This window comes from Neolamprologus brichardi, chromosome 20, assembly GCF_056152115.1.
Source record: "Neolamprologus brichardi isolate AB-2024 chromosome 20, ASM5615211v1, whole genome shotgun sequence".
Classification (NCBI taxonomy): domain Eukaryota; kingdom Metazoa; phylum Chordata; class Actinopteri; order Cichliformes; family Cichlidae; genus Neolamprologus; species Neolamprologus brichardi.
In genome coordinates, this window is record NC_142123.1 from 10,510,826 (window position 1) to 10,529,788 (window position 18,963).

The 18,963-nt window shown below is 41.2% G+C and overlaps 1 protein-coding gene across 1 annotated transcript; it reads right to left on the reverse strand.

Moving 5' to 3' along the window:
• Window positions 1-595: 595 nt before the first annotated feature.
• LOC148096914 (uncharacterized) lies at window positions 596-11,108 on the reverse strand. Its single transcript, XM_087833321.1, has 6 exons — window positions 10,946-11,108; window positions 8,330-8,545; window positions 7,395-7,646; window positions 1,717-2,136; window positions 1,065-1,296; window positions 596-980 (listed from the first exon to the last, which is right to left on the reverse strand). Exons 1-6 carry the CDS (start codon window positions 11,106-11,108, stop codon window positions 596-598), a joined length of 1,668 nt encoding a protein of 555 aa, XP_087689447.1.
• Window positions 11,109-18,963: the final 7,855 nt, after the last annotated feature.

Below are 18,963 nucleotides of genomic sequence, written 5' to 3' on the forward strand. Positions count from 1 at the left end.
ATTCCCTTTCCATATACAAAGCACTTCCCATTAATGTCAATCCAGTGTATAAATTCATTTAAAAAAACAATATCCCAACAGGAGTTCTGGCAGTGTGCAAGTTAGCGAACAGTGCACAGTTAGTAAACTGTCTCATGCTTTAAACACTTTCAAACTGTGAACTTCAGAGAAAAAAACTGATTTCAATAAAGGCTACTGCATGTACATGGGTATTTTTTTAAACTAATATTTCCAAGTGTGATTCTGAGAAATAGTTCTTTTATGTCAAGACCCAAAAATATCTCAAACACTGTTGAGGCCATGCCAAAGAAAATGAAGAAACTTCAGTAAAGACAAAGCCCATAAACAATAAAAAAATGACGTCAGAATAAGGTGATAAAGGTGCACACATTTCATGTTGCGAGACAAACACTTTTTCTTGTCCATGTGTGAAAAAAGAAACTGAGCTTCCAAAAACCTTTTCAAAATGAAGTTGTTGCTTTTTTAATGTTCATTTTTAAATGATCCAAACACTGTTTATGTGATCTGCCATCACCATTTTCTAAGAATGAAACTTAGCATGTAGCATGGTTTCTGAAATGCATTTTCAACTGTACTAAAGTAATACAGAATGTTGCTTCTCGCCTGTGTGAATTCGCATATGCATATTCAAGTGAACCTTCAGAGTAAACCTTTTCCCACAGGTCCTGCAAGAATGTGGCTTCTCGCCTGTGTGAATTTGCATGTGCATATTCAAGTGAACCTTCCGAGTAAATCCTTTCCCACAGGTGCTACAACAATGTGGCTTCTCACCTGTGTGAATTCGCATGTGCATATTCAACTGAACCTTCAGAGTAAATCTTTTCCCACAGGTGCTGCAAGAATGTGGCTTCTCGCCTGTGTGAATTTGCACGTGCATATTCAAGTGAACCTTCTGAGTAAATCTTTTCCCACAGGTGCTACAGCAATGTGGCTTCTCACCTGTGTGAATTTGCATGTGCCTCTTCAACTGAACCTTCTGAGTAAATCTTTTCCCACAGGTGCTACAACAATGTGGCTTCTCGCCTGTGTGAATTCACATATGCATATTCAAGTTACCCTTCAGAGTAAATCTTTTCCCACAGGTGCTACAGCAATGTGGCTTCTCACCTGTGTGAATTTGCATGTGTCTCTTCAACTGAACCTTCTGAGTAAATCTTTTCCGACAGGTGCTACAACAATGTGGCTTCTCGCCTGTGTGAATTCGCATATGCATATTCAAGTGATCCTTCCGAGTAAATCTTTTTCCACAGGTGCTACAACAATGTGGCTTCTCACCTGTGTGAATTTGCATGTGTCTATTCAACTCACCCCTGTGAGTAAATCTTTTCCCACAGGTACTACAACAATGTTGCTTCTCGCCTGTGTGAATTCGCATATGCATATTCAAGTGAACCTTCAGAGTAAACCTTTTCCCACAGGTCCTGCAAGAATGTGGCTTCTCGCCTGTGTGAATTTGCATGTGTCTATTCAACTCACCCCTGTGAGTAAATCTTTTCCCACAGGTACTACAACAATGTTGCTTCTCGCCTGTGTGAATTTGCATGTGCATATTCAAGTGAACCTTCTGAGTAAATCTTTTCCCACAGGTGCTATAAGAATGTGGCTTCTCACCTGTGTGAGTTTGCATGTGTGGTTTCAAATTTGATTTTACATGAAATCTTTTCCCACATATACTACAGCAATGTGGCTTCTCACCAGTGTGACTTCGCATGTGTTTAGTCAAGTCTGACTTCCAAATAAATCTTTTCCCACAGGTTCTACATAACTTAGCTGTCTTGGAATTTTGAACTGACAGGCCTGATACGATTTGCTCCGACTTAGTTCTGTGTGAGTTACCATCCTTGCTTTCATCCTGATCTGTGTCAGAAGAGTTGTGAGAAAGGCACTGGTCACAGCATGGTTCTGATTCACTGTGGTCATTTTTTTCACGAGATGGAAAATTTGCAGTCTCCTGCATTAGTACAAGCGGTTTTTCCTCTTCAGTGGTACTGAGTTCCTCCTGTTCCCCTTTAATCTGTGAAGGATCCTCCTGGGCTAAACTGGAGTTCTTCTCCTGGTTACAGACCTGCTGATTTGTGAGCCCCTCCTCATCCTTACAGTCATGTTGTGGAAAATCTGAAGGGACAGATCAAAAAGCATACATTTTTTGCCTTAACCATTAGCAAATCTCCACATGGTAAGCATGTTGCTTAGATATACCAATGAAATGCATGTTGTGGGGAGAAACAGTTTTGCTGACTCAGTGAAAACCATTTTGGCTGCTCATTTACAAACTCTACAAATAATATCAACAGACCATCTACGGTGAGAAAATAAAGACGATATATAATCAAACAAAACAAAGTCGTATCCCTGAAATTTTTTTAATCAAAGTGCACAAAACATTTAAAAGTTTATTTAAAATTAGTTAAAAACTTTACAGGACACTCACTGCAGGATTTTTTTGTTTATTTTTTAGATTAACCATTCATTGCCTGAAAGTTGGGGAGAATGGGAGGTAGAACCTTCACCTTTCAGGTCCCTCTTCTATTGAAACAGCTGCCAGTTTGGATTCGGAAGACAGACACCCTCTCTACTTTTAACATTAGGCTTAGGTCAGTACTGTTGGGGCAGTTAGCATTCTCTTAAAGTCTCTTTGTATGTTTTACTGTCTGGTGGCCTCTTGTTGGTTTACATTATGGTTAACACTAGAAATACTGACCCTACCACTAGATTTACTAACCCCACGCATATTTGCGTAAATTCCCTGAACCTAACACCTACTAGCACACCAATATATATATATATATTTAGCAAGCTAGTGAGACAGAAGCTAAGCTCGTTGCAACATGGCAACTGCCTCAACGCTACCTGAAATTTAACCTCCCCCACCCTCATTCAGATCTGGTGTTTGGAATTATTTTGGTTTTCATGTGGAGTATGACCCTGATGGTAAGCGCGTCATGGACAAAAGTAAAACAGTATGTCGGATGTGCCACGCAATGCTCAATTACATTGGTGGAAACTAGTGCGTTAGCGCAGTTAGCTGGTTAACATGTTGACGCCGTCCAGCCTCACACACGGGGCAATCCGCGGTAACTTGTTAACGGAGATTTGCCGCGTTATGATGTTGACGTCATTTTAACGAGATTAACGCTGACAGCACTAGTGGGAACACAGCGAATATGACTGCACATTTACGCCGACATCATCCTAGTGCAAAGACAAGTGGAAGCAGACAAAAACAACAAGCACGCATGCTACAAACTTTACCCGAGTCATTTAGACAGCCGTTAGCACATGATTCTCCTTATGGGGACCTGATATGTTTAATATGCTGCTGAGAATATAGCCCAGAAGAAGCGTATAGTATAGCTTTTATTTTGGAAAGAGCCATTTCTCTGTAATAAACTCTCTTTTCCAAAGATGAGTGATGTTGAGTCTGTGTTTCCACAGGCCCCGCTACTTTAGAGACTTATTCCTCATGAAGAACACAAGACAAAACAGAACATCTTCAACCGGTCAGAACCAGGCAGTGGAGCAATGGTCCTCACCTGTCTCTAAGCCCAATTCCTTCAAAGAGCAGCTCTCCTCGTAGCCTTTTTATTGACATGACAGTTACAATACACATCACAGCACAAGCACCCCCCAATGGTTCTAAGACATGGCACTGTGTGTGTGTGTGTGTGTCTGTGTCTGTGTCATTGGGGTGCATTTGTGTGACCTCCTGCTCACCAAAAGGGTCATAAAAGCAGGAAGCTTACAACACAAGAAACAGATCTTTCAGATAGAATGTATCTACAATAAAACCTACGTCAGTCTCCCCCAGCACCAAATTGGCTGGAGGGGTGGTCAGGATCAAAGGAATGGCTTTGATCCTACTGCTTGAACTAAGACAAATTTAAGAAACACAATGAAACATTCAACAATTTGACTTTACAAGTGATTTCTCGATCAGATAGATTTTTTTATTATTATTATTTTGTTGTTTCAGCAACATTAAATTTAAAAACTGTACTTTTGAGTTAAAATATATAATTATAATTTTAATAAATGTCAAATTAAAAAGGCATGAACATTTTTTTGTATTGAATAAATATTGAACCGTGACACCAAAGTATCGAACCCAACCCAACCGTGAATTTTGTGTATCGGTGCACCCCTAAAATATATATATATATATATATATATATATATATATTTATTAAGGGTGCAACGATACTCGTATCGATATTGAACCGTTCAATACAGTGCTTTCGGTTCGGTACGCATATGTATCGAACAATACAAAATTTTTAATTTATTTTATCAACTTTTCTTCTGACCATGCTGTCTGTGTTGAGCGTTCACTGGATCTGCGTTCGACTACTCCGCCTAGGCTGCACTGTTGAGCGCAGATCCACTGAGTGCAGCACAAGCTAGCAAGACAGAAGCTAAGCTCGTTGCAACATGGCAAATTGAACCTCCCCCACCGTCATTCAGATCTGGCCTTTGGAACTATTTTGGTCTTCATGTGAAGTATGACCCTGAAGGTAAGCGCGTCATGGACAAAAGTAAAACAGTATGTCGGATGTGCCACGCAATGCTCAATTAAATGGGTGGGAACTACTGTGTTTTTTGCTTTCACTTTGCAATCGCGCAAACTGTGTATAGAGAGCGACAGCACTGATTGGTGAGTGACAATAATTTGCGCACCAATTCCTCTGACATCATCTTATCAATCGTTAGCTTACTATGCAAACATGACAAGTGAAATCTCCCGCAGCAAGCTTAAACATGTGAGAGGTTGATCGCGCAGAGAATCGCTGAGCGTTATGTGAGTGCGTGTGTAAAAGGAGCAGGATATATATTTTAGTTCTGCTGAGCTAAATAAGACAGGTCAGGGTGAAGAAGTGACCACAAAACGGAAAAGTTATGACAAATCAGACTATAAGGCAAAAAGAAAGTGCAGCTTTATGGTTTCATGGACAAAAGAATTTCTGTGGCTGCAATATGACAAGCTAAATAACCAGGGCTGCACAGAAGTGGTCCACAGGTGCGCATTCACTGTCAAAATAAAAAACGCGCACAAGATAAGAAGTTGCAACGCGTGTTTGCATACATAAGATTTTCTGGAGGAGGACAGACATTTGTTTAGAACTCTTAAAGATGTCGAAGAAGCAAGCTCCTTTAAGCAATTACTGTGATGTTCCTCCACCTCCAAAGAAATGTCAGAAGGAGTCCGAACCACAAAAGAAGCGCGTATTCTCGGAAAAGTGGTTGCAGGAGGTGAGCTGGCTTCAAACAAATGATGAACGCACAGAGATGTGGTGCAGAATGTGCCGTGAAAATTTAATAAATGACAAATTAAAAAGGCATGAACATTTTTTGTATCGAAAAAATATCGAACCGTGACATCAAAGTATCGAACCAAACCGAACCGTGTATCGTTGCACCCCTAATATTTGCAGGTCAGTCAATGTGTGGGATATTTTGTACAGATACGGCAGGCATTTCTGAAGGTTGTAACACAGAGGTTTGGCCTGCCTTGGATCTGAGCTACTCTGAGTAAACAAATGCAAATGTGCCAGGCCTCAAAGATAATGGGTGGTTTGCACAACAAAAGCAGGAGAATTGAGCTGACGACCTTTGAAAATCTCAGTAGGGGTGAATAACACCTTGGGTTAGTAAATTTAGTGTTAAAAAAAATAAGAAAAAAGAAACAATATTATTTTTAAAAATGTTTGAAACTCAAGAGGTCAGAAATTCCACCAAGCTGAGCATTTTTAAAATCAGGGTCACACCTATACTTCTCTATAGCTCGTAAACATGAAGCAAAGACAGCGCTTTGTATGTTGCAGACATTCATCAGCAGCTGCTTAAAACAAATCCTCCGTATCCAGTGGCCAGAGAGGATTACAAATTGTGGACAAGTACAAACCAGAAAACAATAGCAATACCAGTTCTGAGAGAAAGTGGTGCTGGATTGGCCACACAATCAGGAAGTCCACCAATAGCATCACTATACAGGCATTGTGCTGGAAACCAAAGGGACAGAAGAAGAAAGAAAGACCCAGAAACACATGGCACAAGAACACACCTATCATAGTGTTGTGTGGTTTGCTAAAAGCTTAAGTTTCAAATCGATATATTTTATTTTTAAATTGATCGTTCACTCCTAATGGGGATTATTATGTTATCCACAAAAGGTTTAGTGGATGTACTCAGTCATAATGTACAGGGGCGGCTCCAGAATTTTTTCATATGGGTGGCCATATGGGGGCTACTGAAAACATTGAGATGGCACACCAAAAACATATTTTAAAGTTCTTTTTTTGTTCTATTTTTTTATATGCTGTTGTCAAATATAGGTCACCTGAAAAATGTGGCAAAAAAAAGAAAGAAAAGTACATGCGTAGTTAATTTCCTGTTATTAAATTTGATATTCACTGTAAGTGTGCCTGCAGGTGCAGGGGCGCAGCACAGGCCAAGGAGTGACGACTGCAATTTGGAGGGACAAACCAAATTGCAGTGACCAAGTGACCATATGAATGACAAATATGAATATGGAGGAATAAATAACAAGCTGACGTTTCAACTCATTGTAGGGTGTCTTCCTCTCTCTTGTACTCAATTATTTTCAACATAAGACAGTCCTGACAGGGGCGATACTGGGAGGGCTAGACATTTTGGCTCTTAGAATATTACGTCAGTTTTCTTATTGCAGTCGGTCTTTAAATTCTTCATGTGCCTCTATAAAGTCAAAGGAGCTTGCAAAGAAAAGCGTCTGAACTTCTTTAAGTTACTTGAAGACGTTTCACCTCTCATCCGAGAGGCTTCTTCAGTTCTAAGGTCAAATGGTGGAGAGTCCCAGATATAAACCTGGTGGGAGTGTCCCCCCACAGAGGGACAAAAGGACCCCCTCTCTGCCATCTATAATCCAGTTTTGAGATCCCTTCCCAGACGCCTTAACGCCCACTCACACCCTGGGCCATCTGACCTCAGGAATTCGCATGATAAGGTGGGGCCAGGTTTCACAATGAACTCACCCGAAACTCTGGCTGATTGGGACCCACACCCAGTTCCACACCTTGGCTCAGGCGATTAGAGGATCATCAGGGGGTCTTTTTGTCCCTTTGTGGGGGGACACTCCCACCAGGTTTATATCTGGGACTCTCCACCATTTGACCTTAGAACTGAAGAAGCCTCTCGGATGAGAGGTGAAACGTCTTCAAGTAACTTAAAGAAGTCCAGACGCTTTTCTTTGCAAGCTCCTTTGACTACGATGACCTGGATGACTGAGAACCTTCACAGACATATTGCCTCTATAAAGTATATCGGAGGTCTGATTAGGACCCAACATGAGTTAGATTTCTTAATACAAAACTGAATCTATCTATTAAAGTTTTGCATACCTATTCTGTGCAACTTTACTTCAGGGTTCCACATGATGCCCAGCTCCTGCCCGGTCCAGATGATGATGCCTTTGGTTTCCTGCTTCAGTGCAAGCTGCTCTCCTTCCTGATTGGTGGAGATTTCCTCCTGTTCCTCTTTAGTCTGTGGAGGATCTGTGTTCTGCTGGTCCAGACTGGAGCTCCTTTCTTGGCTACAGACCTGCGAGTCATCCAGATCCTCATTTTCCTTACAATCATGTTGCTGTGGGAGGTCTTGATGGACAGAACACACAAGAAAAAAGTCACACTGTGAGCAGGTCTCTCAGATATGTGAGCGATATTTAAATATTCTCTCTCATGCAGTGAACAGAGAAGAATTCTGTTTACATGCAGAAAGTCATCATTTATGAGGCTGAGATTCTCAGTCTCATTTATGAGAATGTTATTTTTCTACATTCTGCGTACAGTTGGGAGCGATCATGGCTCAAGAGTTGGAAGTTCGCCTTGTAATCGGAAGGTTGCAGGTTCAAGCCCTGGCTTGGACAGTCTTGGTCGTTGTGTCCTTGGGCAAGACACTTCACCCGTTGCCTACTGGTGGTGGTCAGAGGGCCCGGTGGCGCCAGTGTCCGGCAGCCTCGCCTCTGTCAGTGCGCCCCAGGGTGGCTGTGGCTACAATGTAGCTGCCATCACCAGTGTGTGAATGCGTGTGTGAATGGGTGGGTGACTGGTTGTGTAAAGCGCTTTGGAGTCCTTAGGGACTAGAAAAGCGCTATACAAATACAGGCATTTACCATTTTACAGTTCTGGGCTAACATGACTTAAATCTGAAACAGAAAACATGTCTTCAGTGAGGCAGTATCCCAGGCGGTAATGCACGCCATGTGTCTTTGTGACATTTTGTTATAAGTCATATTCATTTCTATATTATGAAATCTGCTTATTACACTTTTACATACCAAATCTGGTCAGCTGTAATCCAGGTTTCCACAACAAATCCAGCTGTTCTCCGGTCCAGACATTAATCCCTTCATCCTCCTGCTTCAGTTCAAGCTGCTCTCCTTCCTGATTGGTGGAGATTTCCTCCTGTTCCTCTTTAGTCTGTGGAGGATCTGTGTTCTGCTGGTCCAGACTGGAGCTCCTTTCTTGGCTACAGAACTGCTGATCATCCAGACCTTCGTGTTCAACAAAAGGCCACAAGAAAATAGTGACTAATGTGATGATAAGAAAGCTCAAGAAGGATGAAAACGGTCACCTATTGAGAATTTAGCTTGTGTTTTATGTTGCCACAGAAACATTCACTGATAGTCATTTGTTCACTGGATGATGTTGATAACCTTACAGCTGTCTGGGGTCTGATTTTTAGATGTGACTGCCAGTGATCATCACACACTGTAAATAAGCAAACAAATGAACAGCAGCATGATCTGAATATGATCATGAAAGCTTAAAGTATTTTACGACGGCAGGTAAGATATGCTGTTAATGCTAATCTTTTAACATTACTAATAAATATGATGCAAATCTCATGGTCCACTACATTCCAAAGGTGCTCTGTTGGGTTGAGAGCTGGTGGTCATTTTAAGGGAACTGCATATTTTCTCTTTTTGGACTACTCTCTGTAAATCATACAGATGTTTGTGCTGGAAATTTAAACAGATCAGCAGTTTCTGAAATACTCAGATCAGCCAATTTGGCACCAACACCCACACCACGATCAAAGTGATTTCAATTCACTGATCACTATATGCTGAAATGCATGGACTGCTGCCATCTGATTGGCTGATTACATTTTGGATTAAAGAGTAGTTGAACGGGTGTAGTTAACAAAGTATTTTAACTACACTATGTAAAGTATGTTTACATAGATGCAGTGTTAGAGAGTAACGGCATACATGTACCGGCGTTATGCATTGAAAATACAAAACACGAGTAACTGTATTCCATTACAGTTACCGATAAATTGGTAATAATTAGAATACAGTTACTTCTAAATAAATGGATTACACGATGGTCTTTTCCTGTTTCATATGTTAGGCTATACCCGCTCTAATTTTGTTGATTTCACGCATTACTGGAAACCTAAACAAAACACGCAATAAGAGGCTCTAGTGTAAGTGTCTTGGTAATGTTGGTGGCGTCAGTTATACAATGGACCCAGCAACCGAGCTGCTCTCAACTATAAAGACTCCACCCGAAAGAAACATCTGGAAGTACATTCTTTTTTAAAGACTAACATTAGCTAGGGCTGTGCGACATGACCAAAATCTCATATCCCAATATAAGACGTTTCTCGTCCCGATAATGATATATATGACAAAATAGTGCTTTTTCTGTAAATTCTGTGAATGTCGGACAACTCGACTTTCATGAAGTGTTTTCAGTGTACCTGGAGTCGAGTATTTTGACCAATGCACTATATATTTTTAGATATATGTTGTAACGGCCGCCATTTTCTTTCTGAGTATTTATTACACGTGGGGGAAAAGCCTGTTCTAACGTTTGAGTCTAAGGTTTATTTTGAGCACCTGATGGCTCTTTTTTGCTTCTCATCTATAAACTCTCTCCACAAACTTTCACATGATTCATGCGTAGGTGGTCGAAGAGGTTTGTCATGCTTGAGTCCGTGGTGGGGACCAGTCTGGGCATAATTTCCATAGTACAGTTTTCTGATCCGTGTCAGACTTTTCATAACCAAACCATGTCCATGCAACAAGGGGAGCCCCTCATTTAGGAATAACATCCTCAATTTGTTTTGACTGGTCCTTCTGTTTGGAGCTACCAGGTTCTGCTTCATCTTTATTGATTGCACAGCCCTAACGTAAGCCTACTACAACTACCTTGTATTAGTTTATGTAGCTATCTAGGATATGTCCCACTTCAGAATCTTCGATGTACTATTGCTGTGTGACTCATTACTATTACTGAAGGCAGCATTACAACCTGCTACCTGCACATAATCATGTGCAGTGTTGAAAGCAAAAAGAAAGAAAACCTATTACTGATACAGAAATTGTGTTCTATACGAGATCGCTGAAAAAACTGCAGCCTTGCCTAATGTCCACCCTACTGTTACTCATTTTACATCACGATTTAAAAATTTACTTGGGATTACTTTCAGAACTGCACATGATTGTTTGTAGCTAGCAGGATGTTAATGCAATGAATCAAGTCTAACAGTCTTTAGTCTATGAAATAACTTTAGCTAAAGCCAGCTAACAATGTTAGCTCGGTGGCTAGTAGCCTTCAGTTATAGCAATAATTCACACGGCAATAGTACATTCAATTGGTTGTAAAAAGCAAGTAATAAAGTAATAAAGTAATCCAGACCAAAGTATTCAGAATACGTTATTCACATTGAGTAACTTAACGGAATACGTTACAAACTCCATTTGGCCCATGTATTCTGTAATCTTTAGTGGAAAACATTTTAAAAGCAACCTTCTCAACACTGCACAGATATAACTGCATACACTTTACTGTGGTGTATTACTAGTTCAATGCATTTAGATCATGCCCACGTGAATCACACGATGATCCCGCAACCCTCACACCTCCACCTCCAATTTACACACCTGTATTGTCTGACTTTATCCCGGGTCTGATATCAAGCAGTCTTAGCTGACGGATCTCTTCCTCATACCGGACGATCGTTTTTTCAAACTCTGAGAAGATTTCTTCTGCAGCAGAAGTTAATCTCTCCTTGATAAACTCTCTAAGATTCTGAACTGAAGACATTATTGCAACAACAACCGATACTGCCAAACCAACATCTTCAAACTTAACTCAAGATCGCGATGAGATCTCTCAATGGCGCCATTGCTTCTTCTACTGAATTTACGGTAGGCTGGAGGTATCAAAGGCGTAATACTGCCCTGTCAGGTCTCCTGATTTCTCTAGTACGGTCCATGAATTGGAATGAAATAACAATATACAACTAGGATAGGTTAATCGATTAATCCAAATTGCCCATAGGTGTGAATGCGGGAGTGAATGTGAGAGTGAATGTATGGGCTCAAATTGTGGTCATAAATATTTTGTACTTGTAAATAAGTTTTCAAAAAAAAAAATTAAATTAAAAATTCAAATTTTATTTGTCACATAGGCTTCAGTTTATCTCAGGATGGCTAAAACATACCCTCTTAGATGAACCTTGGCTAGATGTAGAACAAGCACTTTTCAATAATCTAGAGATTTCAGATCTACCATTTATCAGCTCAAACATCCAACGACATGAATGCTTCAAAAGCATCAACATCAGCTCTTCTCTGACAGCATGGCGGGAGTTTCTAAAATTGACGGAGTCTTCATTAATCCCATGCAAATGTACACCTATCTGGAACAACCCTGTCATATTACAAAACAATAATATGATAAACTTTTCAGATTGGAGTGGTAAAGGAATCAAATATTTAGAACATATATTAGAAGGAACAGAATTTTTTTCTTTTTTTTTCTTTTTTAAAAAAAAAAAACAAACAGAATTTATTTCATTTGACAGACTAGTTACACAATATGGAATCAACAAGAAAAGATTTTTTAAAATATCAACAAATTAAATCCATAGTAAAAAAGAAATTTAAACCGGGTCAAGTTGAACTACAAACACCACCAAGTGTGGTTCAATTTCTTACTCTTAAAACCCCCAAATTACTTTCCAAAATATACAGAATGCTTTCTAAAACAGATGAATCAATATCACTTCCTATTGCAAAATGGGAAGCGGATTTATCAGTTAACTTAGACCAAAACTTCTGGTCTCAGATTTGCTTAAAAACCTTTCATCTAATTAGAAATCCCAGTCTTCAATTAATTCAATGCAAAATACTACATAGAGTGCACTATACAGGTCATCGGATGTTCAAGATGGGCTTTACGTCTACCAACAACTGCTCACACTGAAAAACCAATTCACCAGACAATTATATCCATGCTCTTTGATTCTGTCCACCAGTTCAGAAGTGTTGGCACGAGATATGTGAAGACTTATCAAAGTGTCTGAAATGTAACATTCCAACTTCCCCTTTAGTGTGTTTGTTGGGCAGCTTAGATAATGTCACTTCAGAAAAGAATATAGCCCATATGGTTTTCACTGCCCTATGCATAGCCAAAAAAACAGTCCTCATGAACTGGAAAAATAATAATCTTAATTCTAACCAATACAGAAATTATCTATTAGATTACATTAGTCTTGATACAGCCTCTGCCACCACATCAGATCAATTGCTCTGGGCTCCTTTGATCAGCTCCATCACCTAGTGTGTGTGTGTGTGTGTGTGTGTGGGGGGGGGGGTCATAGTTTAGTCCCACCTTCGCTGTTGTGATTGGTGTGGGGGTAGGGACAGGCTTGGGGCGTCGGGGGTTCCCCAGGAGCATCTTCCTTGGAGGGCTCAACCCGGGGTAGCGGTCATGGCCTATTAAGGGCTCTGTTGGCTCTTAGGTGACGGTTTCCTCGTGGCTGCGTGCAGCGGGGCTAGGGGAGCATCTGTGCTGACGGACGTGGGTTACTGACCTGGTAGCCTGGCTGCCCCTGGGTGGGTCCGGGATGGGCGTGAGGTTCTGGGGGCGCTCCGTCTCTGGGCTGGGGCCCTGGCTGGGCCTTGGGGGCTTGGGTCCTGGTTGGTGTGTTGCCGGGGTTGTGGGCGGGTGGGTGTATGGGGGTCCAGTCCTGGCGCAGGGTGCCGCCGGTGCATCGAGCCACCTGGGGGGCTCTTCAACTGGTGGGGGAGGTTGTTACATCTTGTAGGAGCTCTACTCTCTTCAGGAACTCACTCTGCAGGAGGGGGAGATACAGGAGAGGTGGAGGAAGATCAGCGGGGGAGCTGGCCCCAGGGAGGGGTCACTTGCCCCTCCCTTCCTTCCCTCCCCATCTCCAGCTGCCTCCCTCTTCCCGCTCCACCACAATCACCCACACATGCAGGGCCTTGGGGTAAAGATGTGTCACCAGGGTGCAGAGGAGGCATCCCCCCCTCTGTCTCCTTCTGGCTGCCTGCGTGCCTCAATTTTATCTCACAACTTAGACATTCACATTACTCACACTCTCATAACTACGGTGGCCCCTAGAAAAAGCACGTACAAACTCCAAAACACTTGCAAACTCCAAAACACTTGCAAACTCCAAAACACATGCAAACTCCAGAGTGCACCCGCATTCCCAGTAAGGGCCTCAGCTAGCCAATACTGGCAGCTCCAGGTTTACCATCTAACCTGTATTTAACTAGCTCTGGTCTTAATAACTACCTTAGATCTTAATAACAAGCTAACCTGATTTGTATCAATGATATCTGTCAGAGAGAATTGGCTCTCGTGATCATTTGCTTTTTCTGCTTGTTTCCACTCAAAGTGCCTGGAGGTGCTGGACCTCAGTATGAACCCACTGGGGGACGCTGTCCTGCTGCCCTGTGCTAGCCAAGCTGTCTCTGCAGGCCTGCGGCCTCACTGCTCGTTTCCTTCAGCAGCATCGACTGCTGCTAGCCAGCGCGCTCACAGGTGACTCTCTAACGAGCAGCTGACTGAAGCCTTAAGCTTCACTGAACTCCCACCCATAAGCAAAACTGCAACTAACTTTACATCTTCTGAACGTTCAGGCACAGGCCATTTGAAAGCAGTGTGCCTGTCCCACAATCCCCTGGGCTCCACCGGCTTTGAGCTGGTGTTAAAGACTCTGCCCCTCCACTGCCTCACACACGTGGACCTGTCAGCTGTTTGCAGAGGGCCTGCTGATTACCCGGCACTGGAACACCTCGCCAAAGTCCTGTCACAGGTGTGCACGCAAAAATCATGCAATGTCATTTATTGTCGAAAGATATAATTGTGCAATCAGGTTAAGACTTTTGTGTTTTTGCAGGACAAGTGCTCTCTGACCCACCTCAGCCTGGCTCCAAATGGGCTGACAGACAGCAGTGTAGCTACCTTGGCGAGGTGTCTGTGTGAGGGCGTCATTTCTACGGCTCAGTTATTACTCATGTTATTAGGGCTTTGCCTTTGTTTAAATTGTCACTCTTTACTGGCCTGTTGGACTTTTTATTATTATTTCACAGGTGCCTCTCGTCGTGTCCCACACTGGTGAGTCTGGATCTGTCAGGAAATTCGTCTGTTACATCAGCGGGACTTCACAACATCCTGGCGTCTGTCAGAGAGGCCCGTCGACCACTGACACTTCTAAACCTTGAAGGTATGTCTGAACTTGGAGATACTCCATGGAGTTCCTTTTTTTTCTAAAGCTATTCTTAGATTCACCGTTTCACACAAATTCACAATTTGGATTTCTTTAATGTTTTTATCACCTGTGCAAAGTTGTACTTGGCAACAGTTTGTTTCTTGCTATCAGTCTGTGTCCTTTTGATGCATTTCTAAGTTTGAACATTTAGTATGTATGCACAGAGGTGTTACATGATGAGTACACACACAGACATTAAAATATAGAAGTGTGGTTTAAAGATAAAAAAAAAAAGATTAGCTGTGAATTAATTTTCCATTTTACGGAGCAGAAAACATTGCTGGATGCTAGCTAATAGGCTACATTTGGATGTCAAATATTTATAGGGGGGAAAATGGAAATTATGGATATGAAATAAAATGTTTCTTTGTTGCTTAACCTGCAGGTTGTCAGGTCTCTGGCCCCTGGGAGAGTCAAGACCTGGACAGTTTGTCAGAGCTGGTCCACCATATCCGTCTTTGCTCTCAGGCCCTCAACAAGCTGGACCGACAGACCTTGAAGCAGAGCTGGGACAGGACTCAGTCACACGGACACTTTCTTGACCGAAACTCCAAGTGCCTCCTCTCTGCCACCTCTACTTGAGGGTGCCAGGTGTGTTCATAATAAATAATTAATAATGAATTATTAATTTCATAATAGTTTGTGTTAGTGTGTGAGAGGTTTTGTGTCACAATGGTCCTGTTTTGTAGGATTTGATTTAAAAAAACAAACACAATTAAAGTAACCGACGATGCTATACGTTGACATCGTTCTTTCACTGTAAGACTCAGCAGGCTATGGTGAATAATCACAGCGATTTTCAGGTCTCTGAAGAAATCTATCTAGGAGCTATGACAGTGTAAAGACACCCTGCAATTCTAAATGTGCGGCGACATTTGAATGAGGCGCGTACCAGTAGAGGGAGCCAACGCACCACAAATGGTACACAGCCACAGATGCGCTTTGTGCAATGTATTTGTGACATGCAGGAGTGTCCGCAAAGAAATGTGGATAAGTTGTAAATCAAAAGCTAAAGAGCTCATTCTTGCACTGTTTTGATCAGAACACACGTGGGAATGTTCAAGTGTTGAGAATTTGAAATTATAAAGTGAATTAGGGAAAGATATTAGATACTGCCACTGGCTAGATTTCAACCCGGGTCTCTCACTCCCAAAGCGTGTTCTCTACGCTGCGGCCTGCCCTATAATATATTTCAAGCGTTTACCACAACTGAGAGGTGAAAACTGCTGTTTCTTCGTGTTACAAAATGTTCTGTAACTCCAAAAGTACACGGGCTGTCGACATCTTTCTTTCACTGTAACAATCAGCAGGCTTTAATAAAAAAGAAAAAAAAAATCAAGGTGGTTTTCAGGTCTCTAAAGAAAAATACATCTAGGAGATATGAGGAGTTGAAAACGCCTCTGTTACAGAATTTCAGCTGTCATTTTCACTCAAGTCTCCATAGACTTTGAATGTGGACATTTTTTAACTGTGTTGCTTCGAGGCCATTTGCAAGAAAACGGCAACTCCTACAATAATGACAGTGCCATTTTGTGAAAGGCAAGAAAAATACCTACGTTTTGATGTATAATTTGTGTTAATGAAGGCAAAATTGAGAGTTTGGACATGAAGAAGAGATAGAGAAAGCGACAATGCATGGTGTGTTTGGCGTCCATAGCAACCATAACAACCAATATTGATTGATGGAAGAGATTTTGAGACAGGGGTTTAAAAAAAAAAAAGCAGAGAGAGCCCATCTATAGGCTTCTAAGCAAGCGTAGCAGGTGAATTTCAGATCCAGGGATTTTTTTCTTATTTTTTTTTTTTCAACATGTTTCCCCAACACAAGGTCCGCATGGGATTCGAACCACTGCCCTCTGTCCTCAATCTCTGCCATAGGGCTTGTCACTTTCCCATGAGCCACTTGGGCGGCCCGGAATGAAAGGGCAAAAGTGCTATATTTAAAGTGCACACCCGTGCACAGCCCCACCCCAATTTTCAGCTCTTTTTCATTAGCTGGACGCCAGGCCTTATCTAGTCAGCCGTTCCAACCACATCCCTGGCAATGTGTGCCTACTTCAAGCCGCATGCAAGTGTAACGCTCACAATTTTGTGCTATCAGTCTAATGCAACTTAAGTGTTACTGACATCACACCTGTGCCACTGCCCTCTGTGGAGAATGGGAGAAATGTGCTTGCACCTCAACCTATGGACTCAGACAGACATTCAATCATCATCTTCCTCACTCAAGGTAACCTTATGGCTTGTAGGAACACTGCACATGTATGATAAGACTGTAGCCCTTCAACCGGCCCTTGTAAGGTTGCTGAAGACAGTGAACACCGTGGAATTCTCAGTATCACTGTGGTCCTGGGTTTTTCCACCGTCCTGCTAAGTGCTTATGTAATTGTAACCAACATAGGAGAGAGATGTAACATCGTGGAAGAGACATAAAGTGAGTAAAAACCATCTAAATGCATTTAGAATATATTTAGAACTACAAATGACACTTTTCTTAGCAATTATTGTTTTTTATGTCACGCTTCAAGCTAGCTCCTTTATTTGGGCTTGGGACCAGCAAAAGTGACCCGAAATTTGGTCTTTAAGTCTGGTCATTAGCCGTGTCTGGACCCAAACTACACTGCAGGTCTCAAAGTCAAATGATCACTGAGAGTTAAAAATCTGTCTGAAGTTAGAAGTTAGCAGAGAGTTAGCTCGCTAGTTTCCATCTAAATATAATATACCAGGTTCTGACTGAGGGATTTCTAAAACAAATTAAAAGGCACAGCTCTATGGGGCGCCGTTTGTAAAGTGAAACATGCTGAAATTAACGGCAACATTTTTCCACATTTAGCTCAAAACCTTACCTTACCTAAAACATGTTTTTTCGAGTAATTTTTTACAACATTTAGTAAAATATTTCTAACTTTTCATCAAATGTTAAATATTAAATCTAAATGTTAAATAGTAAATCTAAATGTTAAATATTAAATCTAAATATTATATTTAAATCTAAATGTTAAATCTAAATGTTAAATATTAAATCTAAATATTATATTTAAATCTAAATGTTAAATCTAAATGTTAAAAGTTAAATCTAAATGTTAAATGTTAAATCTAAATATTATATTTAAATCTAAATGTTAAATGTTAAATCTAAATGTTACAGAAAACTAAATATTTAGGCTAACATGCAAATTTATTGTACGCATCAACGGAAATACCAAAATAAAAGCTTCCCGAAAACCTCCGGTGCAAAATTGTGTCTGCTCTCCCCCTCACCAGTGTTGCCAACTTAGCGACTTTGTCGCTATATTTAGCGAGTTTTCAGACCCCCTAGCGACTTTTTTTCTAAAAAAAAAAAGTCGCTGAAAAAAGACGTGAAAGCGCATATCACTCAACAAGCAGCGGGTGCTGTAAAGCAGTCAGTTCTTCTTTTACTCTTTTACTCTTATGCTGTTTTCTGGATCACAAGGTTTAAAACTACTTATAAACACACACACAAAGTAACTCACCCAGAGTGCCTATTTCGGGTCACTTAGCCGGTCCAAGCCCAAGGAGCAGGGTTGGAATTGTGACATTAAAAAAACAATAATTGCTAAAATAAATTTAATTTGTAGTTCTAAATAAATTCTAAATCCATTTAGGACGTTTTTTTACTCACTTTATGTCTCTTCCATGATGTTATTTCTCTCTCCAACAACATAGATTACAATTACATTAGCATGACCAATTATGCAAATTAGGTGATGACGTCATTTAGCGACTTCTAGCGACTTTTAGGACAGCCAATAGCGATTTTCCTTACTGAGGAGTTGGCAACACTGCCCCTCACTTCTTCCCGCCATGTGCTGCTTCACTTCTTGCCTACGAGCATGTCCAGCGATTTTGCTGGATATGTGCTGCAGCGATTGTGAAGTGGAGACTGCAGCTGCTAAGAGTGCACTACTGCTGAACCTTTGGATAGCCGACAAAACGGATCTTCCGATGTTTTCAGCTAAATCGCCGGACGTGCTTTCCCATGATCGGCGCCGGGTTATGGCTGAATTCCAGTGGAATGACGGTCCCGCCATAATAGACGTTCCAGCCATGTGTTCCAGCCCTAAACCTAACCTTATCCCTAACCTTATTCCTAACCTTTACTAGCAGTTAAATGACGTAAAATAGTGTTTTCCAAAGCGATTTTTAGAAAATGAACGAACATGTGTAGATTGAGTCCAAACGGTTCTCATGTGCTCTCCTTTTTCCGATGCCGTCATTTAAGAACGTGTTGGGTACCCGAAAGCATAAAATGTTGACAATTATTAAATTAAAATTAAAATTATTATGCTTAGGGAGTGAGAACGTGTCTGACCACTGTCTTGTTTCTTTATGTTGTTGTGGGTTCTTAAGAAT